Here is a 15,062-nt window from a genome sequence, read left to right on the forward strand (position 1 = left end):
TGTTTTTTCTCTTGACTAATTTCTGAACCTTTTCGTTCTCTGTTTTCTGTGGCTGCCTGCGTAGCACCTGCTAACTAACCCTGCTCTGAAGCAGGTGAGTATGGAACACTTTTGGAAATCCAGAGGAGTTGGGGGGAGGGGGGGTGGCCGCTTTACTGACGTACGATAGTGCTGGTTTCAGATATTCTCTGGGGTTTGAAAAATATGATGAAAGTAAATTAGGGTTGCTGGCAGATCTAGATAGAGGGTGACTGAAACTGAAACCTGGAAAAGTCCATAGACCATTATTAAAATGACTTGGGGAAAATCCACTGCTTATTTCTGGGATAAGCAGCATAAAATGTATTGAACTTTTTCGGGATCTTGCCAGGTATTTGTGTCCTGGATTGGCCACTGTTGGAAATAGGATGCTGGGCTCAAGGGCGTAGCCAGATGGCCAATTTTGAGTGGGTCTGAGACCAAGGTGGGTGGGCATGGAATTCGCCTCCCCCCTGGCCCCCCTCCAGTTTGCCCCTCTTTTCACCCCTCCCTTCCCAGAAACACCAAATATGAAATACTTTAGCTGGCGGAGATCCCCAAACCCTGCCAACTGAAGATTTCCTCCTCGAGCAGCCAGCACTCTTCCAAACGGCAGCCGGCAGCACTTAACTTAAAATGATGCTGCTGCTGACAGTAGGCTGTGCATGCTCAGTGCCTTTGCATGTGCAAAAACTGAGCATGTGCAGAAGGGCCGGTCTCAGCGTCAGCTCAAGGCAAATGCTGCTGACTGCCCAAGGAGAGAAAATCTTCAGCTGGCAAGGTTTGGGGATCCCCACTAGCTACAACAAGTGTGTCACAATTTTGGGTGGGCCAGAGTCCAAAGTGGGGGGGGGGGGGGGGCCCGGCCCACCCAGGCCCACCTGTGGCTATGCCACTGGCTGGGCTTGATGGACCTTTGGTCTGTCCCAGTGTGGCAATACTTATGTACTAATGTACTTATGGCCAAATTTGAATTTTTCAGGAGCGTTTGGTCCATATCTGGTCATCTTTGGTATTATTTGCAGCTCTTTTCCATGTTTTTTTTCTTTTCCTCTTCAATTTACATTGATAAGATACAGGGGGATATATATAAATAGCCCATGTTAGGCTTGAACCTGGTGGTGAGTAGTTGCAGTAAATCCAACCGCTTTGATAACTCACAAGAAGTTCTGAAAACCTCCAGGAAGCCCAGCCTTTATAACGCAGAGGCGGCTGTGTCCCATGAACCTCATTAAATGAAACTCTAAGGACCCACGGTAGGCCTTGTCCCCTATAAACCAAAGGAAGCTGGGTCCTGAAGCCTATAGACAGCTCACCTTTCAGGGCAGACATGGGGAGAGGGGGGGAAGGGTGGTTCAAATAAGCCTGTGTAGCCCTATTACTGTCCTCTCCAATCCCCTCCCTTGCCAACACAAGTTCCTGTCCTCTCCCACCTCCTTCCCCTCCCCCAGCACAAGTGTCGCCTCCTCTCTGCTTCTTGCCTGTGTTCGCTGCATTCAGTCTGAAGTCTGAACCGTGCAGAACTGGATGCATGTATTAATCTATATTTTAGACCTTTACAGCTGGGGAAGTGAAGATTTAGGAAGGTATCAAAAACTCACTTTTAATGATAATTTTGCAAGTAGTACCACTTATCTTAAAAAAGATCAAACAGACCAAATGCCAGGACCAAAAATGCCAACATGGACCTTGTTTCACCATGAAGGCTTCACCAGGGAACTGTCCTCATGCTTGTGTTAGAGGACCGTTCCCTGACGAAGCCTTTGAGCTCACTGGGAAAGAGGGACCGCTGAGGCTGTTTGAGTTTGTGGCTGAAAAGTTAAATCAAGCGCTGAGCTACTGTTGTGTGTGAATGTTTAGAATTATAGCAGGTATGTGAGTACATGCCGGATATGCACCGAAGCGCTATTCTATAACTAGGTGTGTTTGTGTCCAATAGTCCCTGCTTTGCAGGTGAGTGTACACCAGTGGTGTAGCCAGACCCAGGGCCAGGTGCACTAAACTTAACGAGCCAGCAACATGGTTTTTAAGCTAGTTCTAGCTGGTTTAGTGCGCAAGTAGTAAACCGGGACATGCACAAAAGGGTTCTCCGAGCCATTTTCCTGTCACGGTAGCAGCTAACGAAAACAGAATGCAAAGCTATTATAATCAGCTAATTATTATTATAATGTTCATGCAATGTAATGCACTACCGTTTCTGACCCCATGCACAAAAGCAGTCCATACCTTTACCGTGGAAATTTTAACGGGAGGTCTGGACCTGCCGGTTCTTCATTATTGCAAGTAGGAGAAGGGGAGAAACAAGGCAGGGAAGATGGAGCAAAAAAAAAAAGTACACTGGCTTACACGCAGCTTCTTTGCGTGTATGAAAGCCGTACCATGATTCTTTTCTCAAATAACATTTTACTGGCAAGAAATAGGGGGGACAGCATAAAAGTTATGCTGACTTACCAAAAATGCAAGGAAGACAAAGGTCCAGGGTTGCCATATAAAAAAAAAAATTCCCCCACAAAACCGCTCAAAACCCGCCCAAAAACCGCACACACCCCACCCCCGACATCATCAACCCCGCCCCTTCCGTCATCACCCCACCCCCGCCGTCATCAACCCCGCCCCTTCCGTCATCACCCCGCCCCCGCCGTCATCAGCCCCACCCCTTCCGTCATCACCCCGCCGTCATCAGCCCCGCCCAATACGTCAACAAACCCCGCCCAAAACATCACAAATCTCGCTTCTGTCGCCATTAGCCCTACCCCCCGCCGGCCGAAAAACCTCCCCAAAACCCGCACAGAAAAAACAAAATGAGCCCAAAAAACTGCAACCCGCCGCGGGCAAAAGTTTCCTGCAGCGGGTTGCGGAAAACCGCCCATCTGGCAACCCTGCAAAGGTCAAACAATCTCTGCTGGGAAACAGCATCTCCCGTGCTAGAAGCACAACAGAGAGGGCCTAAACCAATTGGACAGTGTCAGCCTGGGATGTCCCGCCCACTCACTACTGGAGGGGGACACCAGGAAGTTCAGATCCAATCGGCTCACAGCTCTAGAGTGATGTCATCAGGGAAGCCCTGCAGGGAGGAGGAGTTGGGACAGCAGCCAGCCAATGAGAGTCCATCTTCCGGGAGACGGGTGTTCCAGGATGTCAGGCGGCTAATAGAAGGAAGCAGCAGGAAAAGCTGGGGGTGGAACCAAGCCATTCCTCAGAGCCCAGTGCCAGAGCAGCAGCCAGCATATTCCCAGCAGCAGGGAGGCAGGAAGCCCCAACAAAGGCCTGTCCATTAAAAAAAAAAAAAAAGCGCGCTACAGCTATCATACACACAGCTTGTCTGCGTGTATGAGAGCCGTCTGTAGCATGCGCAGAGCAGCCACGCATAGCGATTGACTGTCCTGCGCATGCTCAGCTCGCCGACTGGCTTCCCCGATATCGCATGCAAATGAGCTGGGTCGCAAAAGCAATGAGCAGCTCATCTGCATGCGATTCTCTTTATGATAAACCATCTGTGTTTCTAAATTGGTAAATTTTTACCGATTTGGAAACGCAGACGGATTCTTAACGGGACCTTTGTGCATCTGCCTCCCAGTATTTTGGATGTACATAAGTACATAAGTAGTGCCATACTGGGAAAGACCAAAGGTCCATCTAGCCCAGCATCCTGTCACCGACAGTGGCCAATCCAGGTCAAGGGCACCTGGCACGCTCCCCAAACGTAAAAACATTCCAGACAAGTTATACCTAAAAATGCGGAATTTTTCCAAGTCCATTTAATAGCGGTCTATGGACTTGTCCTTTAGGAATCTATCTAACCCCTTTTTAAACTCCGTCAAGCTAACCGCCCGTACCACGTTCTCCGGCAACGAATTCCAGAGTCTAATTACACGTTGGGTGAAGAAAAATTTTCTCCAATTCGTTTTAAATTTACCACACTGTAGCTTCAACTCATGCCCTCTAGTCCTAGTATTTTTGGATAGCGTGAACAGTCGCTTCACATCCACCCGATCCATTCCACTCATTATTTTATACACTTCTATCATATCTCCCCTCAGCCGTCTCTTCTCCAAGCTAAAAAGACCTAGCCTTCTCAGCCTCTCTTCATAGGAAAGTCGTCCCATCCCCACTATCATTTTCGTCGCCCTTCGCTGTACCTTTTCCAATTCTACTATATCTTTTTTGAGATACGGAGACCAGTACTGAACACAATACTCCAGGTGCCCAGAGTTAACTTAGATTGGCCCTTCCACACCATGCCACCCCTCCCCCCCCCCCCCCCCTCAGAGATCTAAAAAAAATGTAGGCTTTTTTCACCTACCTCATCAACATCTCTCCTCCTCTGCGATGCCTCGGCATCTGCCTGCCCGTTGCTGAACCCTGTCCTTCTCCAGTGTACCTTACAGCCGGATCCTGCCAGACAGGAAGCAGAAAATGGCATCTACAAGGGCAGAACCCGGCTGATGGAAGCCTGCGGGGCCGGCGCTGGCAGCAGTAATGGATCAGTGCAGGCGCCTGGGACGCCTGTAAGATACACCGGGGAGGGACGGTGTTCAGCGATTGGCGGGCAGATGCTGGGGTGCCGCCAAGGAGGAGAGATGTTGATGTGGGTTTTTGCCGCTGGGTGGGCCTGAGCCAAGAATGGGTGGGCCTGTGCCCATCCAGGCCCACCCGTAGCTACTCCGCCGCTGGTGTACACATAGGCGGAGTCTGGGCGGAATATGGGTGGGATGTAAAGTTAAAAATGTAACTTATAGAGTATGCATTTATGCCAGCTCTGTGACTGGCGTAAATGCTCACACCTAAACGCATACATGGGTATCTATGCAGTGATGCTTCTATTCTGTAAAAGAAAATAGGTCCCAGAGAAACAGAAGCCTGCGCGGCCGCGTTGCTGATCTGCAAGGGCAGGCTTCTACATGGAATGTTGCTAATGGAGGAGTAGCCTAGTAGTTAGTGAGGCGGACTCTGATTCTGAGGAACTGGGTTCAATTCCCACTGCAGCTCCTCTGGACTCTGGGCAAGTCACTTAAACCCTCCATTTCCCCAGGTACAAAATAAGTACCTGAATATATGTAAACCGCTTTGAATGTAGTTGCAAAAAACCTCAGAAAGGCAGTATATGAAGTCCCATTTCCCTTTCCCTTCCCCTTATGGCTCATCACAATCATCAGTCAAAAGTTTTCCAAAATATCTTTCCGAATGTTTATACTGCAGAAATTCACATATTCATGTATCATTTACTTATTCATAATGTTAAAGTACTGTGAAGCATTTATTAATCAGCTAGGGACTAGGCGCCTGGCCTGTGTTTCTCCTGAACTGCCTCAGGGCATTTGATCCATTACAAAAGAAAACAAGTACTTTTTTTTAGTATAAAAAACTTTATGAAGTCCACATACAACACCATTAGTGTACAACTATAACCTACTGCTACACGTTCCTTCTTGCATATATTATACGTGGTCCATCCAACATGGCGGCCTCGTATTTTTATCACAGCAGGTAGAGATCAAGTAGTCACCAGAGTGCAATCTTAATTGGATAATTCAAACTAAAGATATCCAATCTAATTCCGACTTTAAGCCGTGAGGCGTTAGGGAATTCACAAAAACTATCCAGTGTTGTTCTTTGTAATTTAAATAGAATTGTACCTTGCTCTCCGTTGCAGCAGGACGACAAAGCACTGTGCAGAGGAAGGTGTGACTTCATGCTCTTCTCTCTCTTTCTTACAGAAAGAGATGGGCTCCATGGAAGATTTGTACCTGTCCAGCCGCAAAGTCAAAGAGCTGTCAGTGATCGATGGGCGAAGGGCCCAGAACTGTGTCATTTTGCTTTCCAAGTAAGTGTGTATTTTAGGTACCTGCAGGAAGCTAGTGGTTCCCTACTCCACACCTGTCTTCTTTGAACAGCGGGGACCAGGGCCGCCGAGAGGGGGGGGGGCAGGGGGGACAAAATTCCCCGGGCCCGGGCCTCCAAGGGGGGGCCCGGCGCCACAGTCCCCTCCACCCGCCCCCTTCCGGGCCCCCCTGAATTCAAATCATAGCACCTCACCTCGACCTCGCTCCGTGTGAATGAAGCGCAGCAGAGGCAGTCTGCAGATCGTCTCCCTTCGGGCCTTCCCTGCCTGTGTCCCGCCCTCATGCAAGTTACATCAGATGAGGGCGGGACACAGGGAGGGAAGGCCTGAATGGAGCCGATCTGCAGACTGCCTCTGCTGCACTTCTTTCACATGGAGCGAGGTCGAGGTGAGGTGCTATGATTTGAATTCAGGGGGGCCCGGCCCGGTGGTGGACGGAGAGGGGTGGCAGCGACAACAAAGACCTCGGGGGGGGGGGGGCAGCGGGGGCCCGGCCCAGTCTCTTGGCAGCCCTGGCGTGGACCATTGCCTCCCTGGAACAGCTGGGTGCAGCTGTAACGCTGCAGCTGTAAATTGGAGGAAGGAATTAATTTGGGATGCTACGGCATTTGACAACACATTAGGAGTCACGGGCCAAGAAAGGGATCTGGGTGTCGTCGTTGATGATACATTGAAACCTTCTGCTCAGTGTGCTGCTGCGGCTAAGAAAGCAAATAGAATGTTAGATATTATTAGGAAAGGAATGGAAAAGAAAAATGAGGATGTTAAATGCCTTGTATCGCTCCATGGTGCGACCGCACCTCGAATATTGTGTTCAATTCTGGTCGCCGCATCTCAAAAAAGATATAGTGGAATTAGAAAAGGTGCAGAGAAGGGTGACGAAAATGATAAAGGAGATGGGACGACTTCCCTATGAGGAAAGGCTAAAGCGGCTAGGGCTCTTCAGCTTGGAGAAAAGGTGGCTGAGGGGAGATATGATAGAGGTCTATAAAATAATGAGTGGAGTTGAACAGGTAGATGTGAAGCGTCTGTTCACGCTTTCCAAAATTACTAGGACTAGGGGGCATGCGATGAAGCTACAATGTAGTAAATGTAAAACGAATCGGAGAAAATGTTTCTTCACTCAACGTGTAATTAAACTCTGGAATTCGTTGCCAGAGAATGTGGTAAAGACAGTTAGCTTAGCGGAGTTTAAAAAAGGTTTGGACGGCTTCCTAAAGGAAAAGTCTATAAACTGTTATTAAATGGACTTGAGGAAAATCCACTATTTCTGGGATAAGCAGTTTAAAATGTTTTGTACATTTTTGGGATCTTGCCAGGTATTTGTGACCTGGATTGTCCACTATTGGAAACAGGATGCTGGGCTTGATGGACCTTTGGTCTTTCCCAGTATGGCAATACTTATGTACTTATGTGACTTTAGATTTATTTTTCTCTGTTCTAGCATTGCACAGACTGTCTTCTGCAGAGGTAGCTGTAGTTTCAAAGCATTAAGGGCCCCTGTTACTAAGCCACATAAGCGTGTACGTGTGCCTAATATGCATCAAAATTGACTTACTGCCCAACTACCGCGTGGCTCTTGAGGTGATTTCATTTTTGACGCGCGTCAGGAACATATTTTCTATTTTCTGGCGTGCGTAGCGGACGCGCGCAGGTCATTATTGCCCAAATGTTTTACCGCTAGGTCTATGACGGGTGGTAAGGTCCGAGACCCCAAATGGACGTGCGGCAATTTTGATTTTGCCGCACGTCCATTTATTGGGGGGGGGGGGGAAGAGGCCTTTTTACAGGTGCGCAGAAAAATAATTCTACGTGCGCCTAAAACCCACGCCTACACTACCACAGGCCGCTGTTTACCGCGGCTTAGTAAAAGGAGCCCTGAATGCACTGAACATCTATCGCAATGAGTGTCAGGGACTGATTTACATTCTTGTGAGGGTGGAGAAGGGGAGTAGGGGTGTCCCATAATCCACGGAAAAGTTCTGCACTTCACTGGCAGACATAAGCAGATTGCACAAGCTGTGAGCCCCGTAGAGAGATTACTGACTTGTTTAAATCTGTTTCTGAAACCACCGTGAATCATGTTCCACTGGTTTGGATACCGTGCCATCTGTTTACGTCTGCTGTGTGCATAAAAGAGCTGCCTGACTTGCGTTTTGCCAGTGAACGCTGTGTCCAAGCTGCGAGTTAGGAGATGGGGTTTCATTGACATTGACAACCTTGCCGAACTGTGTCCTGGGCCCAGATTTACTGCCAAGCAGATGGGCTGTGTCTTTTCATTGACAGGAGAGCATGCAGGCACTAGAAAAGAGAACTTATAAATGCTTTGTCAACAAAACTACATTTTCAGGAGCTGTTTTGACAAAGCTGATTATTCTTTCTAGTTCTGGACAGCCGCATCGGGAATCCATGAACAGTTTTGCAGTGAAGAGTGCCAACTTATGGCTGAGAGCTCGCCGAGCTGATGGCGTTCGGGGCTTTGCTGGGATTAGTGTTGTAACTCCAAGCCTTAGCTGCTGGTCGGATTCATTCCTCTTATTGTCAGCGAACTGAAATTCCTGGGTATCATTTGCTGCAAGTTCTAATTTTGCATGCAGAACTGCAGAACAGGAGTTCAAGATGTCAGGTTTATCATGTGATAGTGGATTCAGGGCAGTGGTGTAGCTAGGTGGGGCGCCAGGGGAGCGACCGCTCCCCCAAACGGAGTTCTGCTGGTGACGGCGCCTATTTTGTTCTCATCGTGTTGCATAGAAAATGTGCACCGGCTTCTCGCTCTCGCTTTTGCGCCCCCCGTGCCGTCAACCTGGCTGTGCTTCTGATTCAGGGCCTCCGAGAGCCTGAGCGGGGCCTGGGGCAAGCGGCTACTGCCAGCCCCTCCCAAGGATCGTCGCCGCTGCTGCCCCACCCTCCCTGAACGCTGCTGCCGCCCGCCCGCCGTAACTAAGTACCTTGGCAGGTGGGGATCCCAAGGCCCCACCAGCAGAAGAGTTAGTCCTCCAGTTCTGCTCTTCTTCCTTGTGCCGCGTGTGGCCTTCCCCTGTGGCTGCTTTTTCTCTCAGTTCGCAAATGCACGGCCTGAAGGGAAAAGCAGCTGCAGAGGAAGGCAATGTGGCAGGCTGTGAAGAAGAGGAGCCTGCTCTGTCTGTTCCTTCAGGTTCTCCCCAGCCTCTTGGGACCTGTCAGGAGCAGGAGAGAGCGAGAGAGACCCTGGCGCTGGGCCCCCCTTGAAGGCCCGGGCCTGGGGGATTTTGTCCCCCTCCCCCTCTCAGCGGCCCTGAGTGGATTCACTCGGGCCATGTGGTGTGTCTGGGAGTTAAGCTGGTAACTAGGAGAGCTTGGCTTTTTTCCCAGCCTAGTCATCCATCTACTACGTCATATGAGGCCTAAACTCTGAGTGGAGGAGTGGCCTAGTGGTGGACTTTGGTCCTGGGGAACTGGGTTCAATTCCCACTGCAGGCACAAACAGCTCCTTGTGACTCTGGGCAAGTCACTTAACCCTCCATTGCCCCAGGTACAAATAAGTACCTAAGCCACATTGAGCCTGTCATGAGTGGGAAAGCGCAGGGTACAAATGTAAAAAAAAAAAAAAAAAAATTATTAAAGTGTGCTATCACATTACCATATGTATCTGAATCTGAGGTCGAAATTCACTGTGTGATTATGGACAAAGCTAAAACTGAAACCAAAAAATGGTATGGTATATTCCCCCCTCCCACTCCAAACAAAAGCAGGCCCTACTGCCGACCACCTTGAACAAAATCAGCCCCCCACCCAAAGGACCTCCCTGGGCCTACCTTACAAACCCTGATGGACTCATGGCAGTCTCGCGAGAGTACTGAAGGAGCTTGCGGCAGCCATTTTGAGACTGGAGCAGGCATAGATAGAAGTGAATTCGATCACTCCTGCCCTGACTAGGCCACTAGGGTTTGTAAGGTAGGCCTATGGATGGGGGGCTGACTTTGTTCAGAGGAGTCAGGAGTGGGGCCCACTTTTGTTCAGAAGGGGAGGGGCAGAGTGGGGTCCGCATTTGTTTGAGGGGGGGAACAGAGCAGGGGCTGCTGTTGTTCAGGAGGAGGGGGAGTTTCGGTTTCAGCTAGGGTTACCATATGACTCCAGAAAAAGGAGGACGGATTGAGCCAGCCGGATTTTACTTCCATTGCTTTCCAAGCAATGGAAGTAAAACCCGGCTGGCTCAATTACTTCCATTGAAAGCAATGGAAGTAAAACCCGGCTGGCTCAATCCGTCCTCCTTTTTCTGGAGCCATATGGTAACCCTAGTTTCAGCAGAAATTGCACCAGCGTTTTGGGGTGAAATCCGAAACAAGGCCAAATTCATATTTAGGGCCAGGTTCACCATCGAAACCGAAATTCGGTCAACTTCTAATGTTAGTAATTCTTAGCTTAAAACTCTAATCGGCTGAAACCACAAAGGGTGTCTCAAGGACTACCCCTTCAATCTAAAAACTGCTCCTTACAGATGTTAACTTAGAAAACGGTTAACTAGCCTTCAGCAAAAATAGTAGACTCGACTATTTAGACAACCCTTGGCTCTTGAACTCTGTTCATGTTTTGAGAATTTGAGTCAACTCTCTGTGCACAGTAGAAGACTTGGATTTTCTGGAACAATCATAAATGAACGAAAATAACAGAATGGCTTAAATCTCATAAGATGATTCTCAGCATTCCAAAGAGAGAAGCATTATGGTTATGAAGAACCAAACCTAAGCCATTTCAATTGACAGTTCAAGGCAAACCTATCGAGATAGGGGAAATGATTATATCCCCTGGGAGTGGTATGGGACTGTAGAGTCTCCTTTGGTTCTAATATTTCTCAAGGACTCAACATTACTTTCTTGCCTTCAGAAGAATTCAGTCTTTAAGAAGGTGCCTGGCCAGCAAGAAGACTACGAAGAGACTGATTCACTCTCTAGTAATCAATTTCCTTGATTACTGCAACCCCTTGCTAGCAGGTACCCTGTAGTACCAACTGAAAAGACTCCAACTAATTCAGAATACAACAGATACAAAAGATCAGATCATATCACCCCAGGATCAGTGATGGCTTCCAATTACAGCAAAGATAAAGTTTTTAAGGGCCCAGTATTCAAAACAATTTAAACAGCTAAGAGAAGCTCCTGGCCGTTTAAATCAGCTGTCCAGGGTTAACCGTGAATTTTCAGCAACACTTAACCGGATAGGATAGGGCTGCAAAGAAAGCCTGTCTGGAAGTAGGAAACATTAAAAGAAGAAAGTTTAAAGAAATGCTTGGAACACCACTAACAACCCTCTTTAGTCACTTGCCAGAGACAGGAGTGGTCTCACAGTCCAAAATGGGATGCTAATAGTGAGTGACATATGCTGCGGGGGGGGGGGGGGGGGCAGGAGACTGTATGCTTATTTGCCCCTTATCTGGCTACCTCACTGGTTGCTGCTCACAGTTCATTACTAGATGCTGTTCTGAGGACAGTGCTTATAACGACCAAAATGATAAACGGGATGGAACTCCTCTCGTATAAGGAAAGGCTAAAGAGGTTAGGGCTGTTCAGCTTGGAAAAGAGACGGCTGAGGGGAGATATGATTGAGGTCTACAAAATCCCGAGTGGTGTAGAACGAGTAGAAGTAAATCGATTGTTTACTCGGTCCAAAAGTACAAAGACTAGGGGACACTGGAGGAAGTTACTTGGAAATACTTTTAAAACAAATAGGTGTGGAGGAGTGGCCTAGTGGTTAGGGTGGTGGACTTTGGTCCTGAGGAACTGAGTTCAATTCCTGCCACAGGCAGCTCCTTGTGACTCTGGGCAAATCACTTAACCCTCCATTGCCCACCGCATTGAGCCTGCCATGAGTGGGAAAGCATGGGATACAAATGTAACAAAAAAAACATAGGAGGAAATATTTTTTCACTCAACAAATAGTTAAGCTCTGGAACTCTTTGCCGGAGGATGTGGTAACAGTGGTTAGTGTATCTGGGTTTAAAAAAGGTTTGGACAAATTCCTGGAGGAAAAGTCCATAGTCTGCTATTGAGACAGACATGGGAAGCAACTGCCACGATTTGGGTTCTAAATGGAATGTTGCTACTCTGAGATTCTTCATGGAATCGTTACTCTTTGAGATTCTGCATAGAATCTTGCTATTCTTTAGGTTTCTACATGAAATGTTGCCACAATTTGGGTTTCTACCAGGTACTTGTGACCTGGCTTGGCCACTGTTTGGAAAAAAGGATACTGGGCTAGATGGACCATTGGACTGACCCAGTATGGCTACTCTTATGTTCTTATGCATATCTAATACATTGAAACTAAAAAGGATCTAACAGCCACTGTAAATTCCCACATCAGCAGTACATAGGTGAAACCATTTTGAACGTGAGCCTCCTTCTCGTTCGTAATGTCGCCACCCTATCCTCGCATCTTCTCCCCCTCCCCTCCCTCTTTCAGGATTCCTACAAGAATGTTTCAAGATAAAAATATTAGGATTAAAAATGAAACTAAAGGAACACCACATCTGTATAATCATAAAATCAGGCCCTTAAATAACAGCGATCGGGTTACCTTCCCCTTCTCCACCAGATGCTTCCAATTGACATGAACTTTGCATAAATCCATGTGGTTAATTCCTCTCTTGTTTACACAGAGCTGTCAGGTTCATGTAGTGAAATATCTGGATGGATTTTCTTTTTTCGCTACTCTAATGTTTTTGTTTTACTAACACTGTTCTGGAAGGGTAGAGTTGAGTTCAAGTTTCATCCTAAGATTCATTGGCGAAAGCTATGTGTATGAAAAAGTTGTCTCTTCTATCTCCATGTACATGCCCACCAAATACAAAACTTATGATTGGCTCAGAGAGGATCACCTGACACAGCAGAATGAGGGCTTACCCTCTAAGAAGACAATGGCGTATTTGGCACATGATGTAGTCAGGAAAGCATCACTTCTCCATCTTCATAACACAACCACGGCCTGACACTTTTGCAGCAGAAGGGGAAAATAGCGACCTTCCATCTCTTGAGATGATGTGGAGGGGCATTTTTGAAAGGGACGTCCAAGTTACGATTTGGACGTCCTTGTAAAACGGCGAAATCCAGGGGCGGGGAAACCCATATTTTCGAAACAAGATGGCTGTCCATCTTTCGTTTCGAAAATATGGTCAGGGACATCCAAATCCTTAAGGACGTCCCTAGACATGGACGTTTCTGACTTTCGGCGATTTTCGAAACCAAAGACGTCCATGTCAAAAATGTCCTAATGCAAGCCATTTGGGCATGGGAGGGGCCAGCATTTGTAGTGCACTGGTCCCCCTGACATGCCAGGACACCAACTGGGCACCCTAGGGGGCACTGCAGTGGACTTCATAAATTGCTCCCAGGTACATAGCTCCCTTACCTTGTATGCTGAGCCCCCCAACCCCACTACCCACAACCACCACTACCATAGCCCTTACGGGTGAAGGGGGGCACCTAGATGTGGACACAGTGGGTTTGTGGTGGGTTTTGGAGAGCTCACTGTTTCCTCCACAAATGTAACAGGTAGGGGGGTATGGGCCTGGTCCACTTATCTGAAGTGCACTGCAGTATCCACTTAAACTGCTCCTGGGACCTTCATGCGCTGTCATGGACCTGAGTATGACATCTGAGGCTGGCACAACATATTTTTAAAGATGTTTTTTGAGGGTGGGAGGGGGTTAGTAACCACTGGGGGAGTAACGGGAGGTCATCCCCGATTCCCTCCGGTGGTCATCTGGTCATTTTGGGCACCTTTTTGTGCCTTATTCGTAAAAATATATGACCGGGTGAAAACGTTCAAGTGTTCATCATGGACGTCCTTACTTTTTTCGATTATGGGCCAAAGATGTCCAAGTGTTAGGCACGCCCAAGTCCCGCCTTCGCCACGCCTCCAATAGATACACCCCCTTGAGATTTGGACGTCCTTGCAATGGACTTCAGTTGGAGACGTCCAAAATTGGGTTTCGAATATACCGATTTGGACGTCTCTGGAAGATGGACGTCCATGTTCCGATTTATGTCGAAAGATGGACGTCCTTCTCTTTCGAAAATGAGTCTGATAGTGACTTCCAGAGGCAGTACAGCCATTTTCTCATCTGTTGAGGCCAATATTTTTGCAGCCTTAGCCTCATTGACGGTTCAACATATATCCATAAAAGTGACATGGGAGAATAAGCAAAGCCTTGGAACAGCATAAATTCCTCAAAGTTCAAGTACGCAGGGTCAAGCTTGGGAAGAATATAACATCAACACCCACCCTGCTTTTGCCTCGGGGGAGGGGGTGAGGGTGGAATAACTGTGTGCATTTGGGGACCTGCTTGTGTGCATGGTCATATTGGTCTCATCTGTAGAATTTTTTTTATCTTTGAGGCAGTGGTCTTTCTCCCACCATTACTCTTTTCAATGTCATTTATTTTTATTGGTTTATGTGTTCATACTGTCACAAAGATAAATTCTAATCCTGAGGTTACCAAACCTATCTTTTATTTATGTAAATACTAGCCGTAGAGCCCGTAAAAATGGGCTAGTATAGGAAAGGGGGGGTTGAAAGCCCCTTCCCATCGCCATTGCAAGGCCCCCCCCCCCCCGCCGAGCTCGCCACCCCTGAGTCGCCGCCACCCCTCCACCCGGCCGGGCCCTCGCTCCGCTATTGAAACAGCGAGAGGACGCAGCACACAGCTCTGCTCTGCTGAGCTGCCCTCGGCCTTCCTTCTTCTTCTCTGCCTGTGTCCCGCCCTCGTGTGATGTAACGTCGTCGAGGGCGGGACACAGGCAGAGAAGAAGAAGGAAGGACGGCAGCTCAGCAGAGCTGTGTGCTGCGTTCTCTCGCTGTTTCAATAGCGGAGCGAAGGCCCGGCCGGGTGGAGGGTGGTGGGGAGCGTTAGCGACGGCGGTTTCGTCCCTCGCAAATGAACAGTAGAGACCCTCTCTGTTCCGCCCCCGTCATCACGTATTGATGCGGGAGCGGGGCAGAGAGGGTCTCTACTGCGCATTTGCGAGTGAGTACGACACTCGCCATTTATATGTTTGATATATATATATACTAGACTTTGAGCCCGTAAAAACGGGCTATTATAGGAAGGGGGGGTTGAAAGGCCCGCCCCCACCGCCGAGTTCGCCGCTGCCCCTCCCCCTCCGAGTTCGCGCCCCCCCCCCCCCACCGAGCCGTCACCACCCACCTTCCACCCGGTCGGGCCCTC

The 15,062-nt window shown here is 48.4% G+C and overlaps 1 protein-coding gene across 2 annotated transcripts in view; it reads left to right on the forward strand.

Moving 5' to 3' along the window:
- DAAM2 (dishevelled associated activator of morphogenesis 2) overlaps positions 1-15,062 on the forward strand; it is a 482,413-nt gene that overhangs the window by 373,497 nt on the left and 93,854 nt on the right. For both annotated transcript variants that reach the window (XM_030195775.1, XM_030195776.1), the window contains exon 16: positions 5,736-5,842. In XM_030195775.1, the coding sequence (XP_030051635.1) occupies positions 5,736-5,842 (107 nt within the window). The remainder of the gene's footprint in view (positions 1-5,735; positions 5,843-15,062) is intronic.

Source organism: Microcaecilia unicolor, chromosome 3 (assembly GCF_901765095.1).
Source record: "Microcaecilia unicolor chromosome 3, aMicUni1.1, whole genome shotgun sequence".
In the NCBI taxonomy this organism is placed as follows: Eukaryota; Metazoa; Chordata; class Amphibia; order Gymnophiona; family Siphonopidae; genus Microcaecilia; species Microcaecilia unicolor.